Source organism: Lampris incognitus, chromosome 21 (assembly GCF_029633865.1).
Source record: "Lampris incognitus isolate fLamInc1 chromosome 21, fLamInc1.hap2, whole genome shotgun sequence".
NCBI classification, from domain to species: domain Eukaryota; kingdom Metazoa; phylum Chordata; class Actinopteri; order Lampriformes; family Lampridae; genus Lampris; species Lampris incognitus.
Genome location: NC_079231.1, coordinates 10,069,683 through 10,084,870, shown reverse-complemented (window position 1 = coordinate 10,084,870; position 15,188 = coordinate 10,069,683). Strand labels below are relative to the sequence as shown.

General features: G+C 48.5%; 1 protein-coding gene across 2 annotated transcripts; it reads right to left on the bottom strand.

Annotated features, from left to right (window-relative positions):
* Positions 1-263: 263 nt before the first annotated feature.
* Positions 264-14,531, bottom strand: LOC130131677 (inhibin beta B chain-like). 2 transcript variants are annotated; one of them, XM_056301456.1, is made up of 3 exons: positions 14,128-14,531; positions 3,711-3,720; positions 264-1,034 (listed from the first exon to the last, which is right to left on the bottom strand). In XM_056301456.1, exons 1-3 carry the CDS (start codon positions 14,529-14,531, stop codon positions 264-266), a joined length of 1,185 nt encoding a protein of 394 aa, XP_056157431.1. The 2 variants fall into 2 exon arrangements, with proteins under 2 accessions (XP_056157431.1, XP_056157433.1); XM_056301458.1 differs by lacking the exon at positions 3,711-3,720 and having other exon boundaries at positions 264-1,039; positions 14,132-14,531.
* Positions 14,532-15,188: the final 657 nt, after the last annotated feature.

Genomic DNA, 15,188 nt, shown 5'->3' with positions numbered 1-15,188 from the left:
GATTAATAACAAAACAGGATCAACAAACATAAATATATATACAAGTGTTTGTGCAGGCATACATGAGCATGTGGATGTCTGTGTGTGTGTGTGTGTGTGTGTGTGTGTGTGTGTGTGTGTGTGTGCTTTTGTGAAAGTCCATAAATATCACTTTGTCTCTGTAGTTATTTCTTGTCGTATCAGCGGTGTCTTGTCGTGAATCTGTTTGCAGATCCAGTCCTTTAGTTCCACTCAAATAAAACGACAAAACAAAAATGTTGATCTCAAGCACAGCCGCACTCCTCCACGATCATGTTGGGCACGTCTCTTTTGACGATGTTGTATTCATCGTCGAAGTAGAGCATGGACATGGTGCTGAGTTTGGTGGGGATGCAGCAGGAGTTCATGGAGCCCGGGCTCATCCCCCTCATGCGGTACTGGTTCACCACGGCTGTGTGGAAGGAGGAGGCTGACCCGGGCACGCCCGCCATGTATGCTGGGCAGTTCCCCTCGCAGTAGTTGCCGTAGTAGCCCGACGGTGCAATGATCCAGTCGTTCCAGCCGATGAGGCGAAAGTCTATGTAGAACTGCTGCCGGCAGCATAAGCTGCTGCTGCCATCACACTCCAGCCCCCGCTTGCGGATGCGGTGTTTGCCCTCGGTCTGCCGCGCCTGAACCACCAGAAAGGGCCGGTGGGACTCGTCGTTGTGGTCGAGGAGAATGGGCACCACGCCGTCCGCCTCACAGCCCTCACAGCGCACGTCGAGGTTCTGGCGGCGGTCGCCCTTCTCGAACACAAGCTGCACTGGCTCGGTGAGTGGGAAGGTGTGCCAGCCGCTGCGCTTCAGCTCCACCCGCTTCTCCACCAGGTTCCACTTGCTGCCCAGGCCCGGTTCCTGGTAGTACACCTTCACCGTCAACTTCTTCCGCAGGCGCACCTCCAGCGGCCCTGGCAGCAGCTTGAAGTAGAGCCAGAGGGTGGCCTGGGTCACATGGAGGTTCTGGTTCCCCTCATTGGAGATCAGGAAGAAGAGGCTAGACTTGGATGTCACCAGCTCGTCTGCAGGAACCAAGACATATCAAAGGAAATGAGAAATTATTGATGTTGAAAATAAATCTCTTTTTCAAGTTGCAAAATCTCATCTGTGCCAAGAGCTACTTAAAGCTGAAATCCAGGGTTTTTCTCCATTAACAAATAGTTATTTTATCCATCTGGATCATGAAGTTAGGCTAAACAGGAAAAAAGACTGACGTGATGCCGATGGGGCCGTGACAATCGGTATTACTGGACAACAGTGTAATACATTAGACTGTCTGTGTTAGCTTTGGTCCCAGGATCCATTTTTACAAGCGTGGGAACTGGTTACTGCTGAGCTGACGGCACACCAGCCGCAATGACTGCTACACCTTGTTTGTAGCCCTCACTGCCAGAGGGAACGAGACAGATCAGGGAAATCATTAATTTCAGCTGTAATGCACTCACTCAATATTCCCCCTCACAGAAACATCTACCTATAATACCGGCTTGTGCATCGGTGGGTCCAGATGTGGAACCTTTTAAGAACAGCTGTTGAAAATTGGTTTATGAATAGAGGGTGACAATTACAATGATGTAAGGAGGAAATGATCAGCCATGTCTGTCACCTCTTCCTCTGTTGCAACACTTTGAGAGCAGACACTCATAAAGGGGGCTTGAGCTCTGGAGGAGGAGGAGGGGCTGCTGCAGATTTGTGGATTTGGGAACAGCTAAAAACAAGACAACGGGCGCTAGCCTCCTCTTGGCGCAGGATGGTACGGATCCTGCGGACTGTGTCAGGATGGCGTCGGGTGCAGAGCCATTTGGCCTCCAAGTCAGCCCAGATATGAGAAGAGAGGCTTAGGAGACCAGCTCACAAAAAGTTCAAAGGCTTTACGGTCAATGCGGCCTGAAAGTCAGGGCTTACGGAGCCTAACTGCCAACACAATGAGCCCCGAGATGTAAAAAGGAAAGGCGCATTGTACAGCCGAGCACTACGGCAACACACGGCAAGAAAGATGAAGCGAGAGGACCATTTACATGACAGAGGCCTTTCCCAGCATGCGCCTCCGGAACCACGATTATGCCGGCACTGTGCGGCAACAGCCAGAGTTTCTCTATTTTGGAAATATCATTTAATTTGTGGTGACCTTAAACCAGACTGGAAAATGAGTTAATTGAAGAGAGCTGCTTGAACATGCTAGGGGGGAAGGGACCACTAGCCAAAGTAAACCCTCTAGTCGGTGGTGGGACTCTGGTCAGTAAAAGTGTTTCCCTTTTTATTAATGAGATAATAAGATATGCATATTTAGAAAGCAACATGATTTGTTGAATCAATAATTTTCTTGGAAAAGTTATACCCCCCCCCCTTTTTTTTTTTCTCCCCAGTTGTATCCAGCCAATTACTCCACTTTTCTGAGTCGTCCTGGTCGCTGCTCCACCCCCTCTGCTGATCCGGGGGGGGGCTGCAGACTACCACATCCCTCCTCCGATACATGTGGAGTCACCAGCCGCTTCTTTTCACCTGACAGTGAGGAGTTTCACCAGGGGGACATAGTGTGTGGGAGGATCACGCTATTCCACCCAGTTCCAGCTCCCCCCTGAACAGGTGCTCCGACTGACCAGTGGAGGCGCTAGTGCAGCGACCAGGACACATACCCACATCTGGCTTCCCACCCACAGACACGGCGAATTGTGTCTGCAGGGATGCCCGACCAAACTGGAGAGAACATGGGTATTCGAACCGGCGATCCCTGTGTTGGTAGACAGCAGAACAGACCGCCACACTACCCAGATGCCTGGAAAAGTTATACTTTTAAAAAATGAATTCATCAAGGTTGAGAACATAGTCCTTCCATCTTCCATTTGAATTCTGTTTTGGGCAATATTTAGCAATGTATCTTGGGTAAATCTGATCGCTGTCATGTTTACTTAAGACAATTTAAGAGCAAACAGACCCGTGATGAATCGAAGAAGGATGGATCTTGGGTTTGTTTCTACCCATACATTGGAGAGGGATTTAAAACCTTCTGCAGTGCGTCTTGGGCCTGTTTGCACTTGGATGTTAAGGTGGTTTGACAACATCTAATAGCGATCACTTTTACTCAACACTTTTCTATGCTAAGTGTAAACAGGCTAAATGAAATATTTTGGCGTTAAGTTGACCAGAAAAACAATTTGCTTTACAATTCATTCTCATAAGTTCTGCGAGAGGCGGGTTGGCCCGAGACTGAACTGAGGGTTTCAAACACTGCAACATCTACAAGGGCCTCCATCAACAAGACAAAGTCATGGAGATAGTATCCCTCACCAACAGAACAGAAAAGACCTGATTTAAAATTTCTGATTATTCCAGCATACAGGCGTACTTCATAAACTTACACCACATCCTGTTCACGACTGGGGTTTCTCTATAAACAATCTGTAATGTCCTGTTTAAAAACAAGGACAAGGTTTTTGTTTTGACCTGCCATCGATAAGTGCAACATGGTTGACGAATGGCAGCCATAAATTTTGAAACTAAAACATTTAAATCCATACCTAATGATCCCGTGACACACAAATCAAAATAAATAATCCGCTCTGTGGCATGTTGCTTATCACAGCCTTTCATCTGGACACACAAACACCCCAGCATGAACCCCTCAAGCTTTTAACATAACCCCCTTTTATTTAGTGGGACATGCATGTTTCTGGACTCGGGACCATTATTTACTGCGGCGGGGCTCTCGAGTGTTGCGCTGGGCCTTGCTGCGAGCCAGTTTTCCCATTAGTGGTGGGGAAAAAAAAGAGGCTTGGAACCTCTACAAAAATGTGTAAATAACCGTAGTGAGGGAGCGACGGAGAGAGGGCTGAGATGATAAGACTGCTGATGATATTCAGACCTTCTGCTGGCAGGCCGGACCGGGGTGGAAAACTAAACCCATCATCAGTGTGCAGACTGCTGGCTCGATATCAGATATCAATGAAGGACACCAATTGCACAGAAAGTTAACATAACATCAGTGATGCTGATTTTTAGCATCAAAGAGCCTTTGGGTAAGGGATTAGATCCCGAAAACTGCCCCAGGGCCACTACACTGCAGCCAAACCTAACCTCTGACCTTTGAGCCCGAGGGACATCTGCGTTTCTCATTTGATAGATATGTTGACCACTGCCGAATTCAAAGTTACTGTGTGACAAATGGCTCCTCTTAAAGCATGACATTTAAGGGCATCCGGGTAGCGTGGCGGTCTATTCTGTTGCCTACCAACACGGGGATCGCAGGTTTGAATCCCCGTGTTACCTCCGGCTTGGTCGGGCGTCCCTACAGACACAATTGGCCATGACTGCAGGTGGGAAGCCGGATGTGGGTATATGTCCTGGTCGCTGCACTGGCGCCTCCTCTGGTCGGTCGGGGCGCCTATTTGGAGGGGAGGTGAAACTTGGGGGAATATCGTGATCCTCCCACGGGCTACGTCCCCCTGGTGAAACTCCTCACTGTCAGGTGAAAAGAAGCAGCTGGCGACTCCACATGTATCGGAGGAGGCCTGTGGTCTGCAACCCTCCTCTTCCACTCCCTCTGCAGAGGGGGTGGAGCAGTGACCGGGACGGCTCGGAAGAGTGGAGGAATTGGCCAGGTACAATTGGGGAGAAAAAAGGAGGGGAAAATCCCCCCTCCCCCCGAAAAAAAAGCATGACATTTAAGGCATTCAGCTGATGCAGTTTTCTTTAGTGATCTGTATGAAATGTGCATGCAGGGGATTACTGCCTTGCTCGAGGGCTCTTCGCTGTTGCAGTAACTGACCCTGTGATTTCTCAGTGACGGGACATTCATTCGTAACAGTGGACCAACATGAACGTAATGTGATAAAGCCAAACATTCCAGACAAATGCATCTTTTGTTTTTTTGTCCCCACAGAGATGGAGGTTTGTTTTTGTGTGGAAAGATTGATTTTTATGATGTGTTTCATCAGGTGTTGCAGGCCTCGGGGACCTGCAGGAGCCTTTTACATTTCAAATCACGTCATAATACTAATCCCAATGACATCGCTGCACTCCCGGCCCTCCAACAGCTGGTTTAGGTAGTTTAAGGACCACGCCGGTGGTTTTGCGTGTTTTAGCCCATCTACGACAAGTCAGCTGTCCTTTACGTTAGTCCCAACCACTTCCCAGAGCATACTGTCATTTTCAAGTGTGGAATAACAACCTGACTTCCCCGTTTTTTACCTCAGATGTTTGGTTGATAAACCCCCCGTAAACTTCTGTCTCTCCAGCTCACACGTCTGTCACTGTGAGGTTGAATAACAGCGCTCCATACAGCTGCGGCGCTGCAATTCATATTTTCTTTTTTTTTCTTTTGGGTTTTTCCTCCCCAGTCGTATGCAGCCAATTACCCCACTCTTCCGAGCCGTCCCGGTCGCTGCTCCACCCCCTCTGCTGATCCGGGGAGGGCTGCAGACTACCACATGCCTCCTCCGATACATGTGGAGTCACCAGCCGCTTTTCACCTGACAGTGAGGAGTTTCACCAGGGGAGACGTCACACGTGGGAGGATCACGCTATTCCCCCCAGTTCCCCTTCCCCACCCTGAACAGGTGCTCCAACCGACCAGAGGAGGCGCCAGTGCAGCAACCAGGACACACACCCACATCCGGCTTCCCACCCGCAGACACAGCCAGTTTTGTCTGTAGGGACACCCGACCAAGCCGAATGTAGCACGGGGATTCGAACCAACAATCCTCGTGCTGGCAGGCAATGGAATAGACCACCATGCCACACAGACGTCCCTGCAATTCGTATTTTCTGAAAAAAAAAGGAAACCTATCAGCAAACCAGGAAGTACGGGTTGTAGTTTTCACATTCGTGGATTTTTTTCCATGTTTTAGAGCTACACAGAAGACAGGTTGGTGTTATGGCTGCTAACAGAGTGTCATCCTCACAACATGCTAACAGAGTGTTATCCTCACAACATGCTAACAGAGTGTTATCCTCACAACATGCTAACAGAGTGTCATCCTCACAACATGCTAACAGAGTGTTATCCTCACAACATTCTAACAGAATGTCAGACTCACAACATGCTAACAGAATGTTGTCCTCACAACATGCTAACAGAATGTTGTCCTCACAACATGCTAACAGAGTGTCATTTCCCTTTCACACCCATTCCTGACACTACATCTGTTTGTTGTATGAACTGGCTTTCTGTGTGAGCGCTCGCTTTTCATCGAGGTACAACCATTGTTACATTACATCCTGTAAACTGGAAAATGCTGGGTGGGTTTCCTACCCAGCTCATGCAGCTCAAGCCCTTTATGGAGTCATTTCAAACTTTTCCACGATGGATTGTGACTCAAAGAAGGTTGAATCAGTTCATCTGGACACAGCGTTTGAGAGATATTTCATCATCATCTAAGTGACCTCTTCAGTCTCAACTGACTGCAGGTATTCCCCCCACCCTTATAAACAATACATGGCATAACGACCCAAACCAACAATCAGTTTCATATCCTTCCTTATTTCACCCGCAAGAAATGGATTTCCCACTGGACGCGGTATTCCAGTCAGGAGACATGGGAAACAGCTGTTTTTAGCCCACATTTTCTAGGGCCCTCCCCTGACTGGGGGGAGCAGCACTGTCCCTAAAAAGGGCTGCTGTGTTGCAAGCTTGCTGCCGAATCCACACAGAGTTTCCCGGGTTCATGTAGAGACAACCATCAGATCCTTGCCGCCAATTGTGTGCCTTTGGAGCTAGGCACTTCCAGGATGATCATTCCCTGCTCACGTCGCTCCGCAGCATCGCCGATGGACTTTTGGGGGGGGGGGGGAAATAAAGCACGGTCCTTGGAAAAACTCTCAAAGCCATTCGCTAAAGTCGCTGGTCCACATTACTTGGCCTGGGAGGATCTAGTTCCATGGCAACACAAGAGTGAAGACGATGGAATCCGCCACAGGTTGTACCCAAGTGATGGTCGGATTGGGAGTCCGGACTACCCACTTGTTAGGCACTTACGAGTCAGGGATGTGTGGGATTTTTATAACCGCCAGTCCGCGGTCACGTTAGGCTTTAGCCAGGTGAGTGCTGCCCAGGTTATGCCAACTCCACAAGTGAAGTCCAGTCAATACCGCGAGGAGGAGCCTATCCGGGGTTTGTCACGCATGCAGGAATCAGTAGCCTGTACCTTTCAGCCTACATCACAAGACGCTTCAGCAACCCAGTTGCTGAAGTTTCATATGCAAATATGAAAAAAAATACATACATGTTAAGGTTAATACTCCTGTCTGTGCCCCTGAGCAAGGCAATAGGAAGAAATAACTGGAGTTGGTCCCTGGGTGCTGCACAGTGGCTGCCCACTGCTCCTAGCTACACAGCTAGGATGGGTTAAATGCAGAATGTAAATTTCATTTGTATGGATGTACAAAATCACTAATAAAGATTACTCATTCATTCATTCATTCATTCATATGGGTGTGACCGTTAACTAGAGTTTCAATGGCCAAGTGTACTCTTCACAGAGGATTTGGGAATAGTTGCAATCGCAGCATTGTAAGATGGTGACAGGTGTACTCTTAGGACCCCCCTCAGTTCAGGGATGGTCGTTCCCTCTTCACATAGATGGCTTCTGACTCCCCGTTCACCATCTTATAATGCTGTGATTGCAACCATTCGCAAATCCTCTGTGAGTAGTACACATGGCCATTGAAAGTAGTTAATGGAGGACATCCGGGTAGTGTAGCAGTCTATTCCGTTGCCTACCAACACGGGGATCACAGGTTTGAATCCCTGTGTTACCTCCGGCTTGTTTGGGCGTTCTTACAGACACAATTGGCCTTGTCTGAGGGTGGGAAGGCAGTTGTGGGTATGTGTCCTGGTCGCTGCAGTAGTGCCTCCTCTGGTCGGTGGGGGCGCCTGTTCAGGGGGGAGGGGGAACAGCGTAATCCTCCCACGTGCTACATCCCCCTGGGGAAACTCCTCACTGTCAGGTGAAAAGAAGCGGCTGGTGACTCCACATGTGTCAGAGGAGGCATGTGGTAGTCTGCAGCCCTCCCTGGATCTGCAGAGGGGGTGGAGCAGTGACCGGGACGGCTCAGAAGACTAGGGTAATTGACCAATTACAATTGGGGAGAAAGGGTGGGGGGGGGACTCCAGTTAATGGTCACGCCCATATTTGCATATGAAACTGGTCGTTGGTTTGGGTCATTGTGCCTCTGTATTGTTGATAAGGGTGGGGACACCTGCGGTCAGGTGAGACTGAGGAGGTCACCTGGATGATGATGAGACATCTCTCATAAACCTGGTGTCCACATGAGCTGATTCAGCCTCTTGAGTTTCTTACTGGATTATTGAGCACGCATAAAGACGGGTTGTGACGTTCACCACAACTGTTCCAGGGCCGTTAACCACCCGCATTACAGACATATCATACCTGTCACTCATGATGCCAGTCAGAAGGAGATGGTCAGTCCCGTAACATCAGGCCTGAGCCTCCTGACCTGCCTCAGCCTTCAGTCATAAAACTGGTCCAGATCCGCTAAGTTAGCCTTGCACATTAACTGTATGATTCTACATTACCTCACTATGTAGTCCATGATGTTAAGTTATGATTGTGTTATTTTTGTGTATTTTGCATGTTCCGGAGGTCTCTGCCATGTTATTTTTCCTGATAAGCTTTTTCTTGTAGAGTTTCTCCTCATTCAGGTTTTGGGTCCAAGGATGGAGGGTCTCCTCAGTCACACACTGCTGTGTTTTGTACTGACTGTAAAGCCCTTGGGAGCCACCTTGTGAATTTGGGCTCTACAAATAAACTTGACTTGACTTGATAGGCGGTGCCGATGGCGAACAGGACATTGTGAGCGTCAGTTGGAAAAGTTAAAGTTTGATTGATGACCAAGTGGAGTTTTCACAGGAAAGGGGCTGAGTTAGGGCGTATTGGTTGGTTAGCTACCGGAGGTGATGCTGACACACGCAACAGTCAGGAACAACACACTGAGAAGGCTGTTCATGCCGCCATCTTGGATCCTCTCAAAATAAAACCTCTGTGATGTTCTCTCTCCTCGCATCACGAGGGGCCACAAGGATTTCAACTTGCAACCGAAACAAACGCACAACTGAACGCTGTGAATCCCCTGAGGTGACACCAATGACAAATGCGCACGCACACACAAAAACACACACACACACAGTGTGAGTCCTGATGTGACCCTGGGACAACTGATTCAGCATTTTAAACGTAAGAGGGAGGGAGGTGGGCATTGGACTACCACTCAGAACAACACTGAAGGGGATGTTCATCTTTCACACACCAGCTTCTTCTTCTTTCAACAACTGATGACACCCACCGTCTTTACTGTTTTAACAACTGATGACACCATCTTTACTCTGTTTTAACAACTAATAACGCCATCTTTACTCTGTTCCAACTGATGACACCATCTTTACTGTTTTAACAACTGATGACACCATCTTTACTCTGTTTTAACAACTGATGACACCATCTTTACTCTGTTTTAACAACTGATGACACCATCTTTACTCTGTTCTAACAACTGATGACACCATCTTCACTGTTTTAACAACTAATAACGCCATCTTTACTCTGTTTTAACAACTAATAACACCATCTTTACTCTGTTTTAACAACTAATAACACCATCTTTACTCTGTTTTAACAACTGATGACACCATCTTTACTGTTTTAACAACTGATGACACCATCTTTACTCTGTTTTAACAACTGATGACACCATCTTTACTGTTTTAACAACTAATAACACCATCTTTACTCTGTTCCAACTGATGACACCCACCGTCTTTACTGTTTTAACAACTGATGACACCATCTTTACTCTGTTTTAACAACTAATAACACCATCTTTACTCTGTTTTAACAACTGATGACACCATCTTTACTCTGTTTTAACAACTAATAACACCATCTTTACTCTGTTCTAACAACTAATAACACCATCTTTACTCTGTTTTAACAACTGATGACACCATCTTTACTGTTTTAACAACTGATGACACCATCTTTACTCTGTTTTAACAACTGATGACACCATCTTTACTCTGTTTTAACAACTGATGACACCATCTTTACTCTGTTTTAACAACTAATAACACCATCTTTACTCTGTTTTAACAACTGATGACACCATCTTTACTGTTTTAACAACTAATAACACCATCTTTACTCTGTTCCAAAAACTGATGACACCATCTTTACTGTTTTAACAACTAATAACACCATCTTTACTCTGTTCCAACAACTGATGACACCATCTTTACTGTTTTAACAACTGATGACACCATCTTTACTCTGTTTTAACAATTGATGACACCATCTTTACTGTTTTAACAACTGATGACACCATCTTTACTCTGTTTTAACAACTGATGACACCATCTTTACTCTGTTCCAACAACTGATGACACCCACCGTCTTTACTGTTTTAACAACTGATGACACCATCTTTACTCTGTTCCAACAACTGATGACACCCACCGTCTTTACTGTTTTAACAACTGATGACACCATCTTTACTCTGTTTTAACAACTAATAACACCATCTTTACTCTGTTTTAACAACTGATGACATCATCTTTACTCTGGACAAACAACGAGTAGTAAACGTAGAACACCGAGTTAAAACAAGCTCACATAGCAGCAGATGATGGATGGATGGATGGAGAGAGAGAGAGGAATGGAAGGATGGATGGAGAGAGCGAGGCAAGGATGGAAGGATGGGTGGATGGAGAGAGATGGACAGATTATGGAAGGATGAAGAGAGAGAGATGGAAGAATGGATGGATGGATAGACAGCAGGACAGATGGATGGAAGGATGGAGAGAGAGAGAGGTGGATGGATGAATGGATGGAGAGCAAGATGGATGGATGGATAGATAGATAGATCGGGTGAATGAATTGATGACAAATGATTGAAAAATGAGAGATTTGGTAAAAACTATTGGATTTTGGCAGTACCTTTGCAACATGTTTGTGATAGATGGAATGATAGATCCACAGAGAGAGAGAGGGGGAGAGAGAGAGAGAGAGAGAGAAAGCGAGGGAAGAGATGATCCTTTGTTACGCGGATGCAATCTAGAGCCGGATTAAACTCCCACACCGTCCTGAGCCCGCAGCCGGAACGTCAAGTCTTACTGCCAAGCCCCCTCTTAGATACTGACCTTACAGACATCACACACACACACACACACACACACACACACGAGACTCCCGATGCGACCCTGGGACACCCGATTCAGCATGTTAATCTACAGGCGGCGTGTGGCGCTGGTGACAGAGACGGTGACCTCACACTGAGGGAGTGATTGAACACCACCGCCGTGACACGCGGACGTGTGTCCGCACGCACGCACACACACACACACACACACACACACACACACACACACACACCACTAACACACAACCGCACAGACACACACGTGTATACGAACACAAAGATTCATGTTAACACACGGAGGTACACACAAACACATGGAGGTAGATGGAGCGAAACGGGCACACACACACACACACACACACACACACACACACACTAGGGCACACTCTCGCCTATAGACACACTCGCAATAACAGGGTAGTGGTCTCAAACTAGATGTGTAAAAAGCAGATGTTTTGAAGGTTGTGTGTGTGTGTGTGTGTGTGTGTGTGTGTGTGTGTGTGTGTGTGTGTGTGTGTGTGTGCGCGCATTGCTTTTCAAGGCAAATGGCCGGGAGACACACGTGGGCGAGGCAGGTGGCATCGTTGATCAATTCCTGCCTCCCTTTCAGGCGCCGTGAGTGAATTGTTCTGAGAGCTTGTCCCCATGCCACGTCCCGCTGGCATGCACCCCCACGATAATACAGCCAACTGGCAGGGGGAGAGACCCCGGCCCAAGATCTGCAATCCATTAGCCAGGGAGGGAGAGAGAAAGGGAGGGAGAGGGAGAGAGACGGAGGGAGAGAGAGTGGAGAGAGCGAGAGCGATATCCAGGGGGGAGAGGACTTGTGAAAAACAGAGTCTCCCTCAAAGAACACCATGGGGCTCTATGGGCCATGCTACGGATGTTAGCTTTTACTATGGGCTGCTCGGGGAGTATACACCATGCACACACACACACACACACACACACACACATGCATGTATGCACACACATACACACAGTTTTAGTACCTATCCCACCATGATACACACAACACTGACACACCCCCAGCAATCAGTGCTGCAAGTACCCATTTCTCCACAGCATACGCCAACAACACACACACACACACACACACGCACGTATGCACACACACATACACATAGTTTTTACAAGTACGTATCCAACCATGATAAACACACCGCTGACACACACAAACACTGGCAATCAGTTTTACAAGTATCCATCCCGCTGTGACACACACACACACACACACACACACACACACACAGATGGAGGAGGGCTGCCTAATAGCATGGTGGTTGCAGAAACATTCCTGTAAAAACATCTTAAAGTTTGATCCTTGCAAGCCTCTCTGGGAGTCCATCAGCCGCATGTCAGAGAGCGCCCGCCCGCCCGCCGCTCTCCTCCCCAGTCTCCTCCTCAGTCTCCTCCTCAGTGTCCTCCCCAGTCTCCTCCTCAGTCTCCTCCTCGGTGTCTTGATGGGAAAAACACCAACTGAAGCGCTTCAAAGCCCGGCATCTCATTATGGATGCATTATTATTATTTTGCCATTCACAGCCCCTCAGTTTGAATCTCAGTTTGAACATCTCCGCGAGTGGCGTGCTGACCGTGCACCACCACCTGCACCACCACCTGCACCACCACCTGCACGCAGCCCAACACCCCAGCGCGAATGACTCCAAACGTATGAGTCTGAAAGGAGACCAAATGATTCATAACAGATAAAAAATGAATCTAGGTGTGATGTTTAATGAGAGACGTGCACCTTGGACTCTTGGTGGGGTAGCTGATAGCACCTTGCAGGACACGTCATGTAACCCCCCCCCCATAATAAATTGTCTCTAACTCAATAATAAAAACCTAAAACACAAATCTACACTTCAGTTCAGGCTGCTTATCCCCCCCTGCCCACGCAGAGCCCTCAGAGTGGTGTGCACCCTGGGTGTAACGGCACATTACAGGCTCACTACCTCCCCCAGTGTCCAGAGGCCAGACAGGCCTGCATGGACAGCTGTGTGTGTTGGAGATGCTCCCTCCCTCTATCTTGTCCGGTCTTTCCTTTACCCTCCAGCTGAATGTCATTTCATCATCGATTACAACTCTTGGAGTCTGAGGAGGTCTCATCCGCTGCCAGCGAGACCCGCTCCGGCCGTCTGCACCGTTCAGTTCTGCAGTCACCGAACAGGGACACCGCGTCATTGATCCTCGATTGACATTATTGAGCCCGTTAAGCTGTACATGTGTCTTCACTCCTGCTGTACTTGCACTATGTAACGCAATCAGTTGATATAGCCTGGTTTCACACTAGGTCGCACAACACATTTACTTTGCTCTGCGTGTATCCGCTGCATGTCACACACTGTTTTATCTCTTTCATTTTAGGGGGTTTTGAGGATGTTTGGTGCTGTTTTACTAACTTGCTCCCGCGACACAGGCGTCTTGTGAAGGGCCAGTAAAAGTGGAGAAGCTGAGTGACGTGGTGTGATGTTATCTTAACATGTGAACTACTACATCCAGCCAGGTCCTCAAGTGCCCCCTTGTCCTGCAGAATGTCTCTGACTGAAGCGGTAAGCCGGCTTTACTCCACCGGTCATATTATAGCACTTACATGTGTCAGATGTGTCATCCTTAAGTGTTGGATGGTGGAGTAAATACCAGCGGCCTTACCTAAGCAGGGCTATTACGCAGAACATCTGCAAAACAGGAGCCCCTTCAGGACTGCTTGTGATGTTGGGCTGCACAAATAAAACGGACTTGACTCGACTGGGCTTGGAAACACTTCAGTACACTAGAAATGTTGCATTAGTGGCAAACAATGCCCCCCTGCATCTCGGTTTCTGGCTCGAGCAAGACCCAAATTCATTTGCAGCAACCCAAACGCAACGCACTTCCACGCGCACGTACTCGAGCGCTCACAACAAAGCTGAACCGAACTGAATTTGGGTGGAATTGAAACTGACAAGTTGTCAGCTTGGACGCACCTGTCTCGGCAAAGCTGATGATCTCCGAGCTCTCCTCCAGGACCTCGTTGTTCGTGGCGTGCCCGTCCAGGTTTGGGATCTCCACCCTGCCGTCCTCCCGCACCTTACCGGCGTGCAGCTTCCGCAGCGCCGTCACCATCGCCGCCTTGGGGATGGGGTGGGTGATGTTGGGTCTCTCCCTCATCTGCAGCCGGCTCAGGATGTGCCTCTTGACGGCCTCCAGGAAGTCCGTGTTCATCTGGCCCGGCTCCTCCGACTGGCCGATGCCGCACGACGCGCACGTGTCCCGGGCCGCCGTGCGCGTCTCGGCCCCGGGTGCGGCGGTGCAGCGGGCGGAGAGAGCGCAAGCCACGAGTAATGCCACTTGGAGAAGCCAGCTGCTCATCTTCAACCCCGACATGTGATTGAAGAGGTGTCAAATCACTTCTTTTTATTCGGTGTGTCCTTAAAGCTGCTCGATAAAGGCTGACGTAGAGAAACAAAGTTTAAAGCGGGAACAAAGTCGGTGTTTTAAATCTCTGCAGTTCCTAAAAGATCAGCGTGCGTAACGGGGATTTCACTCAAGTCTGACGCACGGTGGTGGTGGTGGTGGTGGTGCTGCTGCTGCTGCTGTCGGGGTTCACTTCCATTCACGGGGAGACGCGCGGAGGGAAAACCACTTGACTTCCCGTCTCTGGTCATCGTGCACGGCCCGTCAGTGCACGTCGCGGTCGGATTCGCAGGAAAAACTCACGGCCGTGCTTCTTCTGCCGCTCAGCCGGAACACAGCACCGCAGAGGACGGAACAAGTCATGGTTTCATTTCGTCCGCAGCCGGCGGACTGAAAACAAAAAGGTGGGGAGGGAAATCAGCCAAGTTGGAAATCTGCCATTATAACAAGCGGAAGTTGAGGTATTCCACATAATGTAGGAAAGCTCTCGGAAACTGCGGCAAATCCCACTTTGACATTTTTATTCAATCCATTCTCTCTCCCTCTCTCTCCCTCTCTCTCTCTCCCCCTCTCTCCCTCTCTCTCTCTCTCCACACGCGGTAATAATCCCGGTTTCTGCCTTTCAGA